General features: G+C 41.9%; 1 protein-coding gene across 2 annotated transcripts; it reads right to left on the minus strand.

Moving 5' to 3' along the window:
* Positions 1-995: 995 nt before the first annotated feature.
* aco1 (aconitase 1, soluble) lies at positions 996-13,595 on the minus strand. 2 transcript variants are annotated; one of them, XM_031874293.1, is made up of 22 exons: positions 13,495-13,595; positions 12,046-12,178; positions 11,769-11,937; positions 10,894-11,031; positions 10,674-10,743; positions 10,402-10,585; positions 10,068-10,207; positions 9,734-9,905; positions 9,550-9,650; positions 9,070-9,186; positions 8,374-8,533; positions 8,141-8,276; positions 6,659-6,743; positions 6,254-6,410; positions 5,475-5,599; positions 5,296-5,400; positions 4,266-4,408; positions 3,879-4,026; positions 3,548-3,670; positions 2,745-2,930; positions 2,535-2,654; positions 996-1,679 (listed from the first exon to the last, which is right to left on the minus strand). In XM_031874293.1, the coding sequence occupies exons 2-21, from the start codon at positions 12,152-12,154 to the stop codon at positions 2,538-2,540; spliced, it is 2,685 nt and encodes an 894-aa protein (XP_031730153.1). In that variant the 5' UTR covers positions 12,155-12,178; positions 13,495-13,595; the 3' UTR covers positions 996-1,679; positions 2,535-2,537. The 2 variants fall into 2 exon arrangements, with proteins under 2 accessions (XP_031730153.1, XP_031730152.1); XM_031874292.1 differs by having other exon boundaries at positions 996-2,654.
* Positions 13,596-16,120: the final 2,525 nt, after the last annotated feature.

Raw genomic sequence — 16,120 nt, forward strand, 5'->3', positions numbered from 1 at the left:
ACGAGAGGTGTTCGCCTCGGGAGGTGTTCGGCACGGGAGGTGTTCGGCTCGGGAGGTGTTTGGCACGAGAAGTGTTCGGCTCAGGATGGTGTTCGGCACGAGAGGTGTTCCCCTCGGGAGGTGTTCAGCACGGTAGGTGTTCGGCTCGGGGGGTGTTCGGCTCAGGATGGTGTTCGCCTCGGGAGGTGTTCGGCACGGGAGGTGTTCGGCACGAGAGGTGTTCGGCTCAGGGTGGTGTTCGGCACGAGAGGTGTTCGGCTCAGGTTGGTGTTCGCCTTGGGAGGTGTTCGGCACGAGAGGTGTTCGGCTCAGGATGGTGTTTGGCACGAGAGGTGTTCGGCACAAGAGGCGTTCGCCTCGGGAGGTGTTTGGCTCGGGAGGTGTTCGGCTCGGGAACTATGATTGCAGAGGACATTGTCAGCTCAGCTTCGAACTGAACCATCTGTACATTAAATACATTTGACAAGTTGAACATTGTCCTTGATTTGGGTCGCGGCTTGTCATTAAGGGGTGATGGTGGGTCCCGCAGCCAGACCAGTTGAGAACCACTGCTCTTGCAGGTAATGTTCCCACCCACAGTATGAAGGTACATCAGAACATGTGTGCTGTAGATAGTGCACTTTAGAAACTCACTTTCTTCTTCAAACCTTTGACAATTCTGTGAAAGTAATCCAGGATCAGTGACAGCACAGTACAAATAGCCTGCAGCATATTTATAGAGCTTTAGAGACGTGGGGACTATTTAAGGCTCATATTCCCCAGTGAATTAAAAAAATAAAAAGTAAAGCATTCCAATATAGTCTGGTCATAGTGTTTGAAGTTTAGAGCCATGCCAAATGGCTGCAGAGGACTTTGAGCTTCAAGCTGACTGGCACAATACACGTTTGTGATGGACTCGTCTATAAATAGACATTGTTAAAATAGAAGCTTAATCTGAGAATGCTGAAGGAAATGAATGAGAGGACAACTAGCAACAAAAAAAGAATCACAATGTATTCTGTTTTCAGTAATCAGTGTTTTAATGCATTCAGACAGAGTGCAAGATTTGGTCAGACTTCATAATCAGAATGATCAGTGTTTTAGGACAAAGGGTGAAGACTCAATAAAGAAAGTTATTAAGGCAGTCAAAAACATGAGGTTGACACACACAACAGCAGATGAACAATGACGTTTTCTTTACAGTAATCCGAGAACATGTTGGTGAATAAAAGTGCAGAAGATCTACAGGTTGGTACACAGAATGTACGGTAACCATGACTGTAATACAGTCCTTCACCACAGCATGTTTAGCTGGAGGAGAAAAGTGTCTTCCTTTATGATTTATGGATCCCACACCTCCAATAATACAGTATATTATCCCCAACAAGGCGACCTCACTACATGGTCCATGCAGTGGCTTTTGTGGAGCTTTCAACCACTTCCGATCCATTGTTGGCTTAAAAGCTGAGATGTACATCAAGTCCATTCTCTTTGACAAGTCAAGAATAATATATTATTGACTTGTGGTCCTTGTTTTTAAAGAATTCTGGATTATTACAACATTGGCATTGATAGGACCTTATTGACACTACTCTTGTCAGTGCAGAGCTTTATCCGTCTGTTATTTATGGCATCTGTGAAGACCCGCCCTCTGCCTCCGATTGGCTGGTACTCATTTTCTTCTTCGCAGAACTTTCTTGCTGATGGATGAGATTGGGGGAAGGTTGGTAGGTTAATGATTTCAACTCAGATGTGGATGTTTTCATTAGGATGGCAGCCTTCTTGTATAGTGCTCTAATACGACTACAAAATAATGCTATGCACGTTACATATATGGATGGAATAGAATTACAGATCTGTTGGAGAAGTACATTTTGATGTGACGCCATGATTCAACTTAATGCTGTGGCTCAAGGATTAAGAAAACTATTTAAAAATGGCACTTCATATCAAAAAGGTTTACGTCAATGTCTACTAGCTTCTCCTCCTGCCTTTGATGGCACATTGCTGCATATCTTAGCTCATTACTGCCACCTGTTGATCAACCATTGGCTGGAATGTGCAGTGGAGCTAACGGACACACTTAAAAGAGAAAAACAGGCACATTGAAAGGACTCCGGTATCTCTCTGGCCCACGTTGATCCCCATGCACTATCACAGTGAAACTATGTAGAGGTAGCAACCGAACACAATATTAAACTCATGAAACAAGGTGAACCTTCCTATCAACACAGTATTAACTACTTCTTGATCACCTTCTAAGTATCAGTACGTAGTATTGACGGTCCATTTTTCACCTTTTGGTGTTGTTGTACTTTACCAAATCATATCGGTTGGTACCATGAAAAGGAACACAGCTTTAAAGTGATGAAGACCAGAAACACAACGATAAGACCCGCGTTGTGATAAACTGGCTTACCTCAGTTACCTGAAACCCTGACCGACACCCCCCCCCCCAGAGAGCAGCTACGACATCTGGTTGAGCCGACTGTTAAAACTCTTTAAATCACCATCCTCTTAATTTGCATATCCTTACTATATAAGTATATCTTTACATGTTAGTTTTCAGACATCTTGCGGATCATGTAGTTGAGGATGCCTCCGTGGTGGAAATACGTCAGCTCCACGTCAGTGTCGAATCTCATCCTCGCTTGGAATGTTTTCCCCGTGTCCAGCTGCGAGGGCAGAGACGAGACGACATCATGTATCACATCACTTGAACAGGGAAATCATGTCCCTCCTCTACAGGAAAGAGTCTAACGAACCTTCACATCCACAATCATCCTGGGCGTGAGCTGCTCGGGCATGATGATGGTGTAGCGCTCTCGGCCGCTCAACCCCAGGCTGTCGGCAGTGTCTCCTGCTAGATACTCCAGAGGAATCACTCCCATCCCCACCAGGTTACTGCGGTGGATCCGCTCATAGCTCTCTGCCACCACTGCCTTTATACCCTGAAAGCAGAAGCAGAACAACTCATCACATGACCACAGTTGTACACTTAAAGTCACATGACGATAACTAAGCCAGCCCCACGACAGCTGCACTACAGGTCCCTAGACTTGTACTTTGTCCCAACGGTATGAAAATAAAAAAATAATATTTCTATATTCAGGGTTTCTTCAAGGTTCACAATATTTATAATATCACAAGACTTTTTTTTACACAACATAAAATGCAGTTGTTTCACCATCATACTGGCTAAACTATGAACGTATGGAAAACCAGTAGGGACAAAAAGGCATATTATTACATCCCATGTTTTATCAGCACTCCCTGTAGAATATGACAATCATTTCTGATGATATCATTTATGAAATCAATGTGACCTGGATCGGATAAGTAACATAAAATGGAATGATGGATAAACAAATAAAAAGTATATTAATACATTTAATTTAAGTTTTTGCTAATTTCACACCATTATTCAAGACTTTTCAATAACCTTTGAGGGTACTTAATTCCACAACATCAATTTGGGCAGAAAGTCCCGCCCATTCTTTTGATCTTATCTCCTTGGTAACTGACTAACTTTAAATTGCATCCAATGAGACAAAGAGGTGCTCCTCACCAGCAGGAAGGGGCCCTTAGCTGCCCAGTCTCTGGAGCTGCCTGAGCCGTACTCCTTCCCTGCTAGAACCAGCAGAGGGACGCCGGCCTGCTGGTATCTCTCTGCAGCATCAAACACATCCAGCTGGACAAACATGCAAGTGTTAGTGCAAATGTAACAGTCCATCTAGCCTACATGAGGTGAGGCAACAGAAAGCTTAAGAACGTGGCATGCAGAAGTTTCCCTTCTTGTTACACTGAAACAATTGACGTAAAAGCATTTTGTTGAGATACAAGAATGACAAACAGCATCTACATAGTTGTTATATGTTCTAGAGGTGTTGCATGCTGACCGTCTCTCCAGTTGGCAGGTGAACGGTTTGTGGCGCCTGCTTGTTGATGAACTTGTTAAAGAGGCGGATGTTGGCAAACGTCCCCCTGGCCATAACGGCGTCGTTACCTCGACGTGAGCCGTAGGAGTTGTAGTCCCGTGGGCTCAAACTGTCAAAGCACAAACATGGTGAAGCAACAAGCTTTTATGGACAGACACAACACAACTGATCTCAGGCAGGAAATAAAGGACAATTCCTGTGCAGAGGAGTACAATCAAACGCCCTGTAGTGAGCGTTTCAATCTAAATCTGGGCTTATTTAAAGTCTGACTACTGTCCATCGTCACTGCAGAGTCACATGACTGATGAAAAGAAAAGCCACATGTCAGACTGCTTGGTGGTGGCTCACCCTCTGTCGGTGAGGTAGCGTGCTGCAGAGCTGTTCCTGGCGATGTTCCCAGCAGGAGAGATGTGGTCGGTGGTGACCGAGTCTCCCAGGTTCAGCAGCACGTAGGCGTCCTGGATGGACTTGGATAGCGGCAGCTCCTTGGTCTGAATAAAGAGCACATACAGTAAAGCTATGGCCAACAATAATAAAGATATTAGTAGGTCACCAAAAAATGGAACAATGTCTGAATAACTGTATGAGTACTAGTAGTAGTAGAAATATGAAATAATGGTCATAAACAGTAGTAGCCTTCCTAGTAGTGAACTATTAAATATGAAAAACAAAGTTGCACACTTGTCTAATGTGTATAGTATCCTGTATTTATATTGTAGTGGTTTGGTGTATTTAGAGTATATTCTTCTTTATATTGTGTATTCTATAGCTACACTGAATAACCTGCTGCTATAACAATAAAGTACAACCATCCATCTATTAGTAACAGCAGAGGTATGGACATCCAGAGCTGATTAAATCATTTAATGAGAATATTGAATTATCATTTTCCATTTGTGTTTGTATGATGTTAATGTAATTAAAATGAAAAATAAATTTGAATTGTATTATTTGAAAAAGTGTTAGTAGTGAAAAAAAGAAAAGAAAATAGACTTATAATGTGAACTCTTAATAAGCGTAACACTCCCATGATGATGATAAAATAGAATTCTGTTTCATTTTCAAACCCAAACTTGTAACTCTACCTTTCATTTGAAAGCAACTGATGGCCCCCATTGGGGTCCACTGTCGAAAGGAGTTCATGTAAATAAACAGATGTTTGGGAGTTTTCATTATCATTGCTATTCTGGCACTAGTTCCACATTTCCAAACATGAAAATGTAAACGGGATTTTAAAAATATAATTCTCATCATGAGCACATTAAAGGAAAACAAGATTTCTAGTCGATGAAGTGACTGTATTTTAATAAAGGCAGCCTTGGACTTAAGTTATTATAGTTGCGTGAGCTTGGGAAGATGTTTTAATTTGTATATTTACCAAACCATGGAAGAACGGCGGGGACTTGATGTAGGTTGATTTAGGGTCCCAGGTATACAGCTTGTCAGAGGGAGCAACCAGAGCGTTCCAGCATTCATTCACTCTCTGCAACACGACACAGTAAGATTCAGAACAATCACACATGACATCACACTGTAACAGACTAAAGGTTACACTACCTCAATCTTCTCATAGACTTCTTTGAACATGGATGGGATGACAAACGTCCTCTCCACAGCCTGGATCTCCTCCCGTGTGGGCCAGATGTCCCTCAGGAAAACCTCTTTGCCTTCAGAGTTTATGGCTACAGAGGACACCAGAGGACACAACTAAAGACAGGAAGCTACATTTGTTTTATGCATCAGGCAAACATAAATATGGACGCAAAGAGATTTAAATCACATAAGAAAAGTTCTTATCAAATGTAATTTCCAACCCCAAGGCTAACCTGATCACGCAAACGACAAAAAAAAAAAAAAAAAAAAAAGAGTCAAGACAGCCTCTCTCCAGGCCTAAAGAATATTTTAGAGGATACAACTTGATGTATGGGCCTGTATGAGGATCAAGCCAAGCAAGTCTACAGCATTCCAATAGTCAAGGGAAGACTGGTGGAGATTCCACTAAACCACAAACACCACTAAATCTACTCTCATCTGGAAAAATCCTGGTTTTCTAATTCAGAAACATTTCCACACAGAAAACTGAAAAAGGCATCACACATCTCAAACACAGCTTCCACAATCATACTCACTCCCCCACTCGGTCCAGGAGTGAGAAAGCAATTTCTAGACATAGATTCAGCATCCATCCAAACTATATATATATATATATATATATATATATATAGTTTGGATGGATAGCAGCTAATGTAGCCTGGAGCTTCCAGCCTGCAGCAGACACTTGAAACAACTACATGTGTTTCTCTCTGCGTAGTTACTCTCAGAACACAACGACTCACCAACGGGTTCGCTCTCAAAGTTGATTCTCACAGTGCCGGCGATTGCGTAGGCGATAACGAGCGGGGGGGAAGCCAGGTAGTTGGCTCTGGTGTTGGGGTGGACTCTCCCTTCAAAGTTTCTGTTTCCTGAAAGGATCCCTGCAGCAACCAGATCTCCCTGGAACACAAAGCGATGTAAACACTGCACGGTAGAAAATACTTTATGTCATTATATTTTGGAAATGTATTACTGTTCATCTACAGAGCTAGTAAAATAAGATGAGGAAGACCAGACCAGAAAGAGTAACGGGAACAGAAAACAAATGGAGAAAAAGAAGATAGATGAGGAAGAAGAGGAGCTAGTGAGTGCTTGGAATGTGAAATGCTCATAGATATGTGGACACAGCCTCCTAGTCCTCTTATTACCTGTGTTATGGCCTCCACCACCGGCTCGGGGAGCGGCCCACTGTTTCCTATACACGTCATGCAGCCGTAGCCAACGACCTCAAAGCTAACAGGAGAGACAAAAGGATTGTTCACAAGGTAAGCTTCATACTGTGCCAAGAATCACATGAGCGAGGCCTTTTGTGTCACACTTATATCACAGCATTGTTTGACTAAATGTTAGTGTTTATTTATTGTATTTTGACAGGATGTTCTCAATGAAATTTTGCAGAGATCACAAAATTCACATAACAGCAAAAACAAAGTGTTTTGCTTTTGAAAGCAGAAGCAGAGCTGTAAAGTCTGCAGTCAGTATAAAGTGGGAACCTATGAAATGATCAACAGTCAACACTCAACTGGCCTTTATCAGTCTTTGACTGAATACAAATGCAATATCAAGGGCAGCCAAGCAGTGGTTCCATTTCCACTCGATCAAATGCTTCAAAATAAGATTATATTTTTCAAATATTTTCAGCACAATTCATTTTTCTCTCCCCTCAGTGGTCGCGGTCTCTTTCGTGTGTGTGTGTGTGTGTGTGTGTGTGTGTGTGTGTGTGTGTGTGTGCGCGTGCATTAAGCCACTGCAGCCCATGTTGTATCTACCTCACTGGATTAGACAGAACAGGCATTCATCAACAGAGTTGTATCTCAATTCAATTTCCAGAATATTTCATATGATACATATATAGAAATTGAATATGAGAGGATCATTTTACTGAAAACTAATATTACAAGTGCTTGTTACTTATTTGCTGACATTTTTCAAAGATTGTCTTTCTCAGCAGATTTGTTGTCAAGATCAACTTTTGTCACATGACAACAGGCAGTTACACACTGTATATATATGTATATATACACAAGTATGTATTATTGTATAAAAGTACATACAAACATAATCTATGTATTTATGAGCTTTATTCAACAGGGCAAACTTTGTTAAACGATTATATGACTTAAAAAACGACACAAAATATGTTGGAATGAATTCAAATGAGGACTTCCACACACTGCTCCTCAGAAGCTCTGGTGTCCAGACTGTTGGCTCAGGACGGCTGTGCTCACTAGTGTAGCAAACAACAGAACATCACTACTTTCTCTTACTCCTACTGTTGGTCAACAGGACAGGAAACAGGTCATGTGAATGTTTAGAGTGCCCTCTGCTGGGTCACAAGGCAAATGACTTCAAACGGTCTTGTAGACGGAAAAATCTTGAATTCAAACACGTCATTACAGTTTGAATACTAACAACGTGCCAACAAATGTTTGATTTTTCGGGTAAAAAAAAGCCCTAAAAGATGTGAAAAAAAAAGCTAGAAAGTGGACCTTGTTTTTTGTTTGTGTGTGTTTTTTAATTAAAGAATGAACTTTTACACTCGGCACATTAAGCGTCTTTGTCTTCCCCACACTGAACATCCTGATCCTCCATACAGAGAGGACTGACTGATGGGACTGTGAGCAGCTTACCCCAGCTGAGAGAGGTAGTCCATGACCCCGCTCTCCTTTAGGTAGGAGGTGACCACTCCACTGCCAGGTGACAGGCTGGTCTTTATGTATGGCTTCACGCTCAGGCCACACTCGATTGCTTTCTTTGCAAGGAGCCCTGAAAGAAGAGCATTTATCTGTAATAACTGTGTCAGGAGTTAATACACCCCCATGATATTCCAGAAATCCCATTAAGAGAAGTCTTGCTCATCCACCTGCTCCAAGCATGACAGATGGGTTGCTTGTGTTGGTGCAGCTGGTGATGGCAGCGATGACCACGGAGCCGTGGCTTAGTGAATACTCTTTCCCGTTAAACTGGAAGGGGACCACAGCGCTGTGACGCTCTGGAGCCATCTGGAAGCCCTTGAAACCTTGCTGAAGATGTCACAGAGCGACATGAGACGAGTCAAACACACTGACAGTAACAGCAGAGTGTCCTTTCAATTGTTGAAACTATACGTTTCACCATACTTTACTTTGAGAAATATGAACAGAATTTTCTACAAACAGAGAAAAAAAGCAACAGAGAACAAGAGAAGTTTTAAATGAAATAATGTTTATCCAGAAGGCACCCATACAAATAAGTCTAAAATATGCAATGTTTTGATTTAAATATCGAATTAAAAAATAAAGCAAGATTACAACTCTGAACAGACATTTGATGCTAGCTCTTTGTGTTTTCTTTACTTAATACTACAGACATTTGAGTCAGTATCAAAAGGTACTGAGATTCAATCCCCAGCCCTTCTGACAATTGGCACCACAGTCTTAATTCACGTTAAATGCATACTTTATCATATTTCATGTTGAGCGCTTCTTTGTTTAGGAGCAAGCCACATTGCATTTCACTACATATATTGTTAGTGTATCTGAATCCTTGATTCTTCATGATGTGATGTGTGAGCACCTACCTTTGCTCCCAGGCAGGCTTCAAAGTCTGTCTTCATGTCGGACACAGGGATTCTGTCCTGAGGTCTTTTGGGGCCACTGCAGCATGGGACCACTGTGGTCAGATCCAGCTCCACCACCTGACAGACGGAGATGAGGATGTACTAGAGCTCTCTGTCTCACTGTGCGCTGCCAGAAGTCTCCGTCATCATTTGACAATTCATACTATTCTGCTTACACATAGTCGAAACTTACGTCTTATATGCTGAACCAAGTCATATATGTTCTTCGTCTCATCATATTTTAGTGTTTCGTATCACATTACTACATGTTGCAGCTGATAGCTACCAGGTTCAGAGTGTCAGCGAGGAACTCTGTTGAGCCATTTTGGCATTTGGAAACACTATTTGACCTTTCAAAAAGCCACTGTTAATCAACCTTTCTTTATAGGCTCAACAATATCCAACTATTACTTCAAAATGCAGAGCAATGTAGAGACTGACCTGAGTGAAGTCTGGATCCTGGGAGACATCGTTGTAGTCTCTGAACATGGCCACTGCCTTCAGGTACTTTGTAACGTACGCCTGCTTTTCTGCTTCTCGCCCTGAATACATACAAAATGGAAACAATTTCTTGTCATAAATCAGAGAGATGAATACGTCCGGATCTCCACTGCTGGACACTCACCGGTCTGCTCCAGGTACTGGATGCTGACGTTGTCCACGGGGAAGAAGGCTGCTGTGGCTCCGTACTCCGGACACATGTTGGCGATGGTGGCTCTGTCGGCGATGGACAGCTGAGCAACGCCTGGGCCAAAGAACTCCACAAACTTCCCCACGACACCCACCTGACGGAGGTGCTGAGAGCACAAGGGGGGAGGGGACAATGTGAGATTGTGATGATGAACACAACAGATTTAGACATCTTGGAAACCCAGACAGAATCAAACACGTCTCTGCATACCTCTTATTTACTACTTTACTTTGATGATTACGTTGTTAAAAGGTTTAAGCGTGATTACCTTAGTAACTGTGAGGACAATGTCTGTGGAGGTGATGAAGTTGTTTGGAGTCCCGGACAGCTTGTATCCCACCACCTCAGGCAGCACCATGCTTATTGGCTGACCCAGCATAACGGCCTCCGCCTCAATCCCACCCACACCTGTGGGTTTGATGGCGACTCTTATTAGGAACTTCATGATCAGAGATCAATAAAGTGCGGCTGTTTTGGTTATTGTCATGCTATCGTTAGCTAGGAGCTCATCCATTGCACTGCATGAATAAATGAGAGCAGGCATCTGCACCAAATATAAACCACGTGTGGATATGTATAGTGTAGAGGAGACGATGTCTTACCCCAGCCCAGCACTCCCAGTCCATCGATCATGGTGGTGTGGGAGTCGGTGCCCACCAGGCTGTCTGGGTAGAAGAAGCCATCCTGGTTGAACACCACTCTGGCCAGGTACTCCAGGTTGACCTGGTGAACGATCCCTGAACCAGGAGGGATGATGCGCATGTTCCTGAAGGCTTTTGAGCCCCACTGGGAAGGACACAACATATTTAATGGTAAAAAAAATCTCTACATAGTTCCCTTTATATCAGACACTGGGTTTGTTCACTTTTATCACCTTTAAGAACTGAAACCTCTCTCTGTTGCGGTCAAACTCCAAGTCCTGGTTTTTGTGAAGACTGTCCGACCTAAAGGAAAAAGAGCCCGTGTGTTTACGACGTAGAGAAGGAGACAAAGTATATTATAGTGATATAAACTGAGATGATGTTCATGTTTTATCTGTATGAAGGATAATAGAGAATATGAAGTGATGGCGCCATGGTGGAGAGAGTTCTTACTTCCTGTTAAAGTCCACCTGGATGGAATGATCGATGACGAGGTCGGCGGGGCAAACAGGATTAATCTTCTCTGGGTCACCGCCCAGTTTCATCACCGCATCACGCATGGCAGCAAAGTCCACCACAGCAGGGACACCACTGCAAAGACAGAGACAGTGGCCTCAAAGGTGAGTCCACTCACCTTTGAGGCTTTTGCTTGACACCATGATTTCATGGCTGCACCATTCCATCAAATTAGATATCATATAAGTATAAGGCTGACGATATTTTTGTGTTTTTCTAAACAAAGAAAACTAAAAAAAAACAACAACAACAACACCGACGACGAGTTAGTCAATCGCTCAAAACGGTTTGACTTTCTAACCCAGTCTATTGATACCCAGCTCTGTGGCACAGAGATATACACAACACTAGTTAGTGGATCCATTCATTGCTGGTTTGGCTCTGCTCATATCATTTTAAACATATTTCTCCCAAATGGTCAACATTTGAAGCAGCGGAGAACAAGATATCCTGACTTTAGTCCTTGTATGGGTCAACCTGCATAAACACATCCTACATTTCCCATAATGCACCTCAGTATCATTTAACCTTAGACACTGTCTGATAAACAACCATGTCTTTCATGCTTAAGTAGGCAGACTGTAACGCAGGCGCTCTGTTATGAATTTGTAGAATTCAAAGCCAAACAGATATTCTGATGACATCACTCATTCTGATTAAACAATGAGTAGTTCTCACAGTGACTGTGGCCCATGTGTGTAAAACTGATGGAGTGCCCTGTGCTGTACTTACTGTAAAGGGCTCCGTCCATTGTTAAAAACCTATGGAGCTACTCACTGACATTCTAATGCAAATGAATAGTGTCCACATACGTGAAGTCCTGGAGGATGACGCGAGCGGGTCGGAATGGCACCTCCACAGTTTGAGTCTGGGTCTGCTTCCAGTTGAGGATGCTTTCCACATCCGAGCGCTTCACCAGAAACTCATCACAGTTCCTGACAGCAGACTCCAGGAGGACCCGGATAGAGAAGGGCAGGCGGTCTGAGGAGCAGATGAACAGTGAACCTCTCTGGAAAATAGATCGCTAAAACTAGTCCATTACTCTGACAACAGGTTGTATGTCTGCATCCAGTAGAGAATTGTTGTTACCATATCGGGGATCTCCAAGTTTGGAAAGATTGTAAAACTGCTCCTTTGGGTCGTTGGGGTCCAGAGGCTCAACTATATGTTGAAAAGGATTTTTCACAGTTGCAGACATCCTCCTCTGTGTGTCGGTACGAATCTAAAGCAGGAACAAAAGCAACATAAGGATGTTTGTAATACCATACAATAAATAACAGAAGCAGGGACGAAATTAAACATATTGAAAATATGAAATATTCTCATTAGTCTTTTTTTTTTCTGCTAACGTGAAGACCAGATTAATCAAATCAGAAAGTGGTATCTCTATACAGAGCATGAAGAGGGTTAAATACAAGTCATCGGAGGCATTTCCATGTTCAGTGTGGTAATGGATTAGCCGGAGGGTTAGTGAACTCTCATCGCATGTTTTACAAACCCTTACATAACTCACCGAAACCTCTTTAGCAATCTCATTCAACTTTAAACAGAACAATTCTTCAAAAAAAACAAACTTGAAATGGAAATGTGCAACTGAGTGTTGGACAAGCTTTACTTGTTGAAAAAGAACACAAAGTGAATAAGAGTTCAGGGGATTGTTTGTGCTACATGTTCCTGTAGAGTGGTTAACAACAGAGACTCTCTCACATCCTGAATGGCCACATATTTGGCTGCTTAGTTGAAGAGAGAGAGGTCTGCTGCAAAGTGCAAAGTCCATTTATGACACTGACATTACTGTGATGCAACACACCCAGAGCACATGTCTGGTGTGACAATATGAAACAGTTATGTTCAGTGTATTGGTAAATGAATAATGACTGGTGCTGGATATTGAACGTCTATATTCTTTGGTTCAAACCTAAATATGTCCATGCCATGAGTATTAGGAAAACTGAATGTCTGTTCATATTTGTCATCTTGTTGACGTAATTCTCTGACCACACAGTTCCTCATGTGAATCTAAAATTTGACAGCTTGAGACTGTCATCACAATTATGGATATCATATAAACAAACCATCCCGTATATTGCAAATAAATATGTTCTTTCTAAAACAATGAGATGATTTTGTTTGATCTAACCAGAACTGTATTACCGTAAGTGCAGTTGACTTGGATCTTGCCCTACATTGTTCATCCATATTTACATTCCAACCCTTTAACTTCACTTGGCCCTCTGACGGAAGTTAGCATTAGCTAACGGTACTTAACTCAAATGTTAACAAAACGCATCAGTTTAGTATGAAAACATAAAAGGAAAGAGGCAGTCTTAAAGCATTGCTAGTGGCTGTTCCCCATCTATTAGCATGACATGGTACAACCAATACAAATGTTGAATGTGACAGCCCAAGTTAGCTAGTTCAACCTACGTCTCAACATTGTGCAGAAGAGGGATTCCACAACGTTACTCTAGTATCCGCTCTAACATTAGTGAAGACAGTTTACGAGACACTTATTCAATCTAGTCAGACTCTACTTACTTCTGTGTGCAGGAGGAGACACCACAGAGCACGGCCGTGTTTTACACTGACAGAAAGAGAATATAAGACTACTTCCGCAGAAAGCAGCAACAGCGATTCATTTGTGTCTTCTTTGGTGTTTATTGGCAGTTGGCAAACCACCTTATAAGTGCATTGCCGCCACCTATCGAGTGTGGGAGCGGTAGATTGACGGAAACAATAAATGAATACACATTTTCTCTAATCCTCCCGTTGCTCTTTGGTAATTAATTAGGACATTGTGTACTTTCCTTGATGCCTTTCCAACAGATTCCCCAATATAATATTATATTTTCCATTGATCAGTCCTGATTATATTCCTTCTTTCTTCATACCTATGCATAGTTAGGCAGTTTCTGCTTTATTACAGTGTGTGCATTGTCAATTCAGGTGCTTGCCTATTCTATAGAGTGTTTGATTTAATCCTGTATGTCCTATTCTCAGATTGGTAATGACCTTCTCCTCCCTTGGGCTCCCGTTCAGTATTCCACCAACACCTTCATGTTTTTGAATACTGTACAGAAGTCTCCCTGTGTCACTTAAGTCCCAATATTCTTGCCAGGTGTTGCGTATATTGTCCTTAATGAGAGTTTTAACCTCTGCTTTGCTTAATGGTACATGTATGTCAATGACATCGTTTTAATGACTGTTTAGCCGATACGTCTGCATGTTCATTTGCTACATGAGCAGGAATTCAAAGTAAGGAGGTATCTAAACCCCTACTGTCTGAGTACAGCATAACAATGCCATACAATATATCCTGTCACCTATATTTCACACAAATACAAGTTTTATTATATATATTATGTGTTTGAATTTAACCAATCCAGGGCCCTGGAATGTGTGGGCCCCTGTGCTGCAGCCAGGCCAGCCCTGTGCCGTCCACGGACCATTAGAAGAAAGAGAATGACCCTTGTGTTCTGTCATCAATTTCTTTTAAAGCTTCAGTTTCAAAAACTACAGATGATTCAGTCACATTGTTCATTGTTCATGAAAAAAAGAGTTTAAACTGTAGATTAAATGTTGAGAGTCCCTGCAGTTCATTACGTTGTCCAGTAGGTGGTGGTGCTGTTGCAGTCTTCACAGCTGCTGTCAGCTCCACAGTATGATAGTCATTCAAGAGCTTCTGACCTTTTGACCAGATGGTGCTGCTGAGAGGAGGCGCAAAGGTGAGAGCACATGTAACGCATCATTTCAATTCAAATCATATTTGTCTTCCACCAGTTCAAGTTCAGCAGCGTGTAATCAGACAGTAGCATTTACTGTCGTCATCTTTACAGTTTTTAGTAAACCAACAGGATCATCATCACATCACATAAACTTGCTCAAGGAGAAATGACTCCAAATAATCTATGAAAGTCAAGATAATCCCCACTGATCTGCACAATGGTACCATGAATACATTGTTTAATTGTTTAATGGTTTAAACATGCATTCATAATACTTTATCCATCACTTTTAGCTAACCATTTCAACTTTTCTGTAAGTATACTAACTAGTTTCTATGTACTCTCATAAGAGATATTTGAGTGTGACAATGGATTCAGGTCACTGGGAAACTTGTGCATGTCCTGTGCAGTCGACTCACTGGATTAAAAATTGACCCACTTTGGATCAACGTGGCACCGACGAAATAATTGGTTCACTTTACCAGATTAACAATGAGTTCCAGTGGTTCCAGTGGTTTTATTTCCTCTCATGTAGTACCTCTACATCGTGGCTCTGCACTGCAGATCTGTTTACCTGCCGCTGTAGGCTCAGAAGTAACATCAGTGTGAACTTGTTGGTCAACAAAGCATTTGTTTTGTGTTTAAATGTTTTCCCAACCTGAAAAACTACCACATACACAGTCACATCCCACCTGGAAACATTTCAGGGATTTATGACCTTATGGCTAATGACAAATAAATAATTAATTTCTAGTGTTTGTCTTCTTACCGTCTAAAAGCTTAATTGATGTTTCTTATGGTGACTAAAACCAGCTTGTAGTCCATCTGTACACACTGTAAAGAGCACTTGTTACAGCATTCATTGGAAAATCAATACAAATACTCATATTATAACAATAACTGAATGTAAAAACTTAAGTGTGTGTGAGTGTGTGTGTGTGTGTGTGTGTGTTGTGGGTATGCTTCATACCAGTTGTCCTTTGTGTCAATATCCTCCAGACAGGAAGGTGACAGAGTGATTGACAGCTCAGTCTGTTCCCGTGACTGAGACATTTTGTTTTCCATTCAGCCAATGCACTGTGTGGCCTCAGCAGTCACAGTACACAGACACACACACACACACACACACACACACACACATGCACACACACACACACAGGCCATGACATTAGGGGCTTGGTTCTGGCAGCAGGTCATGATTGGCTGACTAAATATTGTGGGTGTGGTCTAAGGAATATGAATGAATTCTGACAGGTCTGTGATGATGTAACTGTGACGTCAGAAATTGGGATGATTGCCTCAAAATGTCCAGATCAGTCAAACTAACACTTGTTCACATTCATGCAGCATTATTCATGCTTGATCATGCGGGGATAAACATGTCATTGATTGGGACACTGCTGGAGTCTCCACACACATTTGTCTTCATTTATCCATGA

The sequence above is a fragment of the Anarrhichthys ocellatus genome, unplaced genomic scaffold, assembly GCF_004355925.1.
Source record: "Anarrhichthys ocellatus isolate YVR2014 unplaced genomic scaffold, GSC_Weel_1.0 scaffold79, whole genome shotgun sequence".
NCBI classification, from domain to species: domain Eukaryota; kingdom Metazoa; phylum Chordata; class Actinopteri; order Perciformes; family Anarhichadidae; genus Anarrhichthys; species Anarrhichthys ocellatus.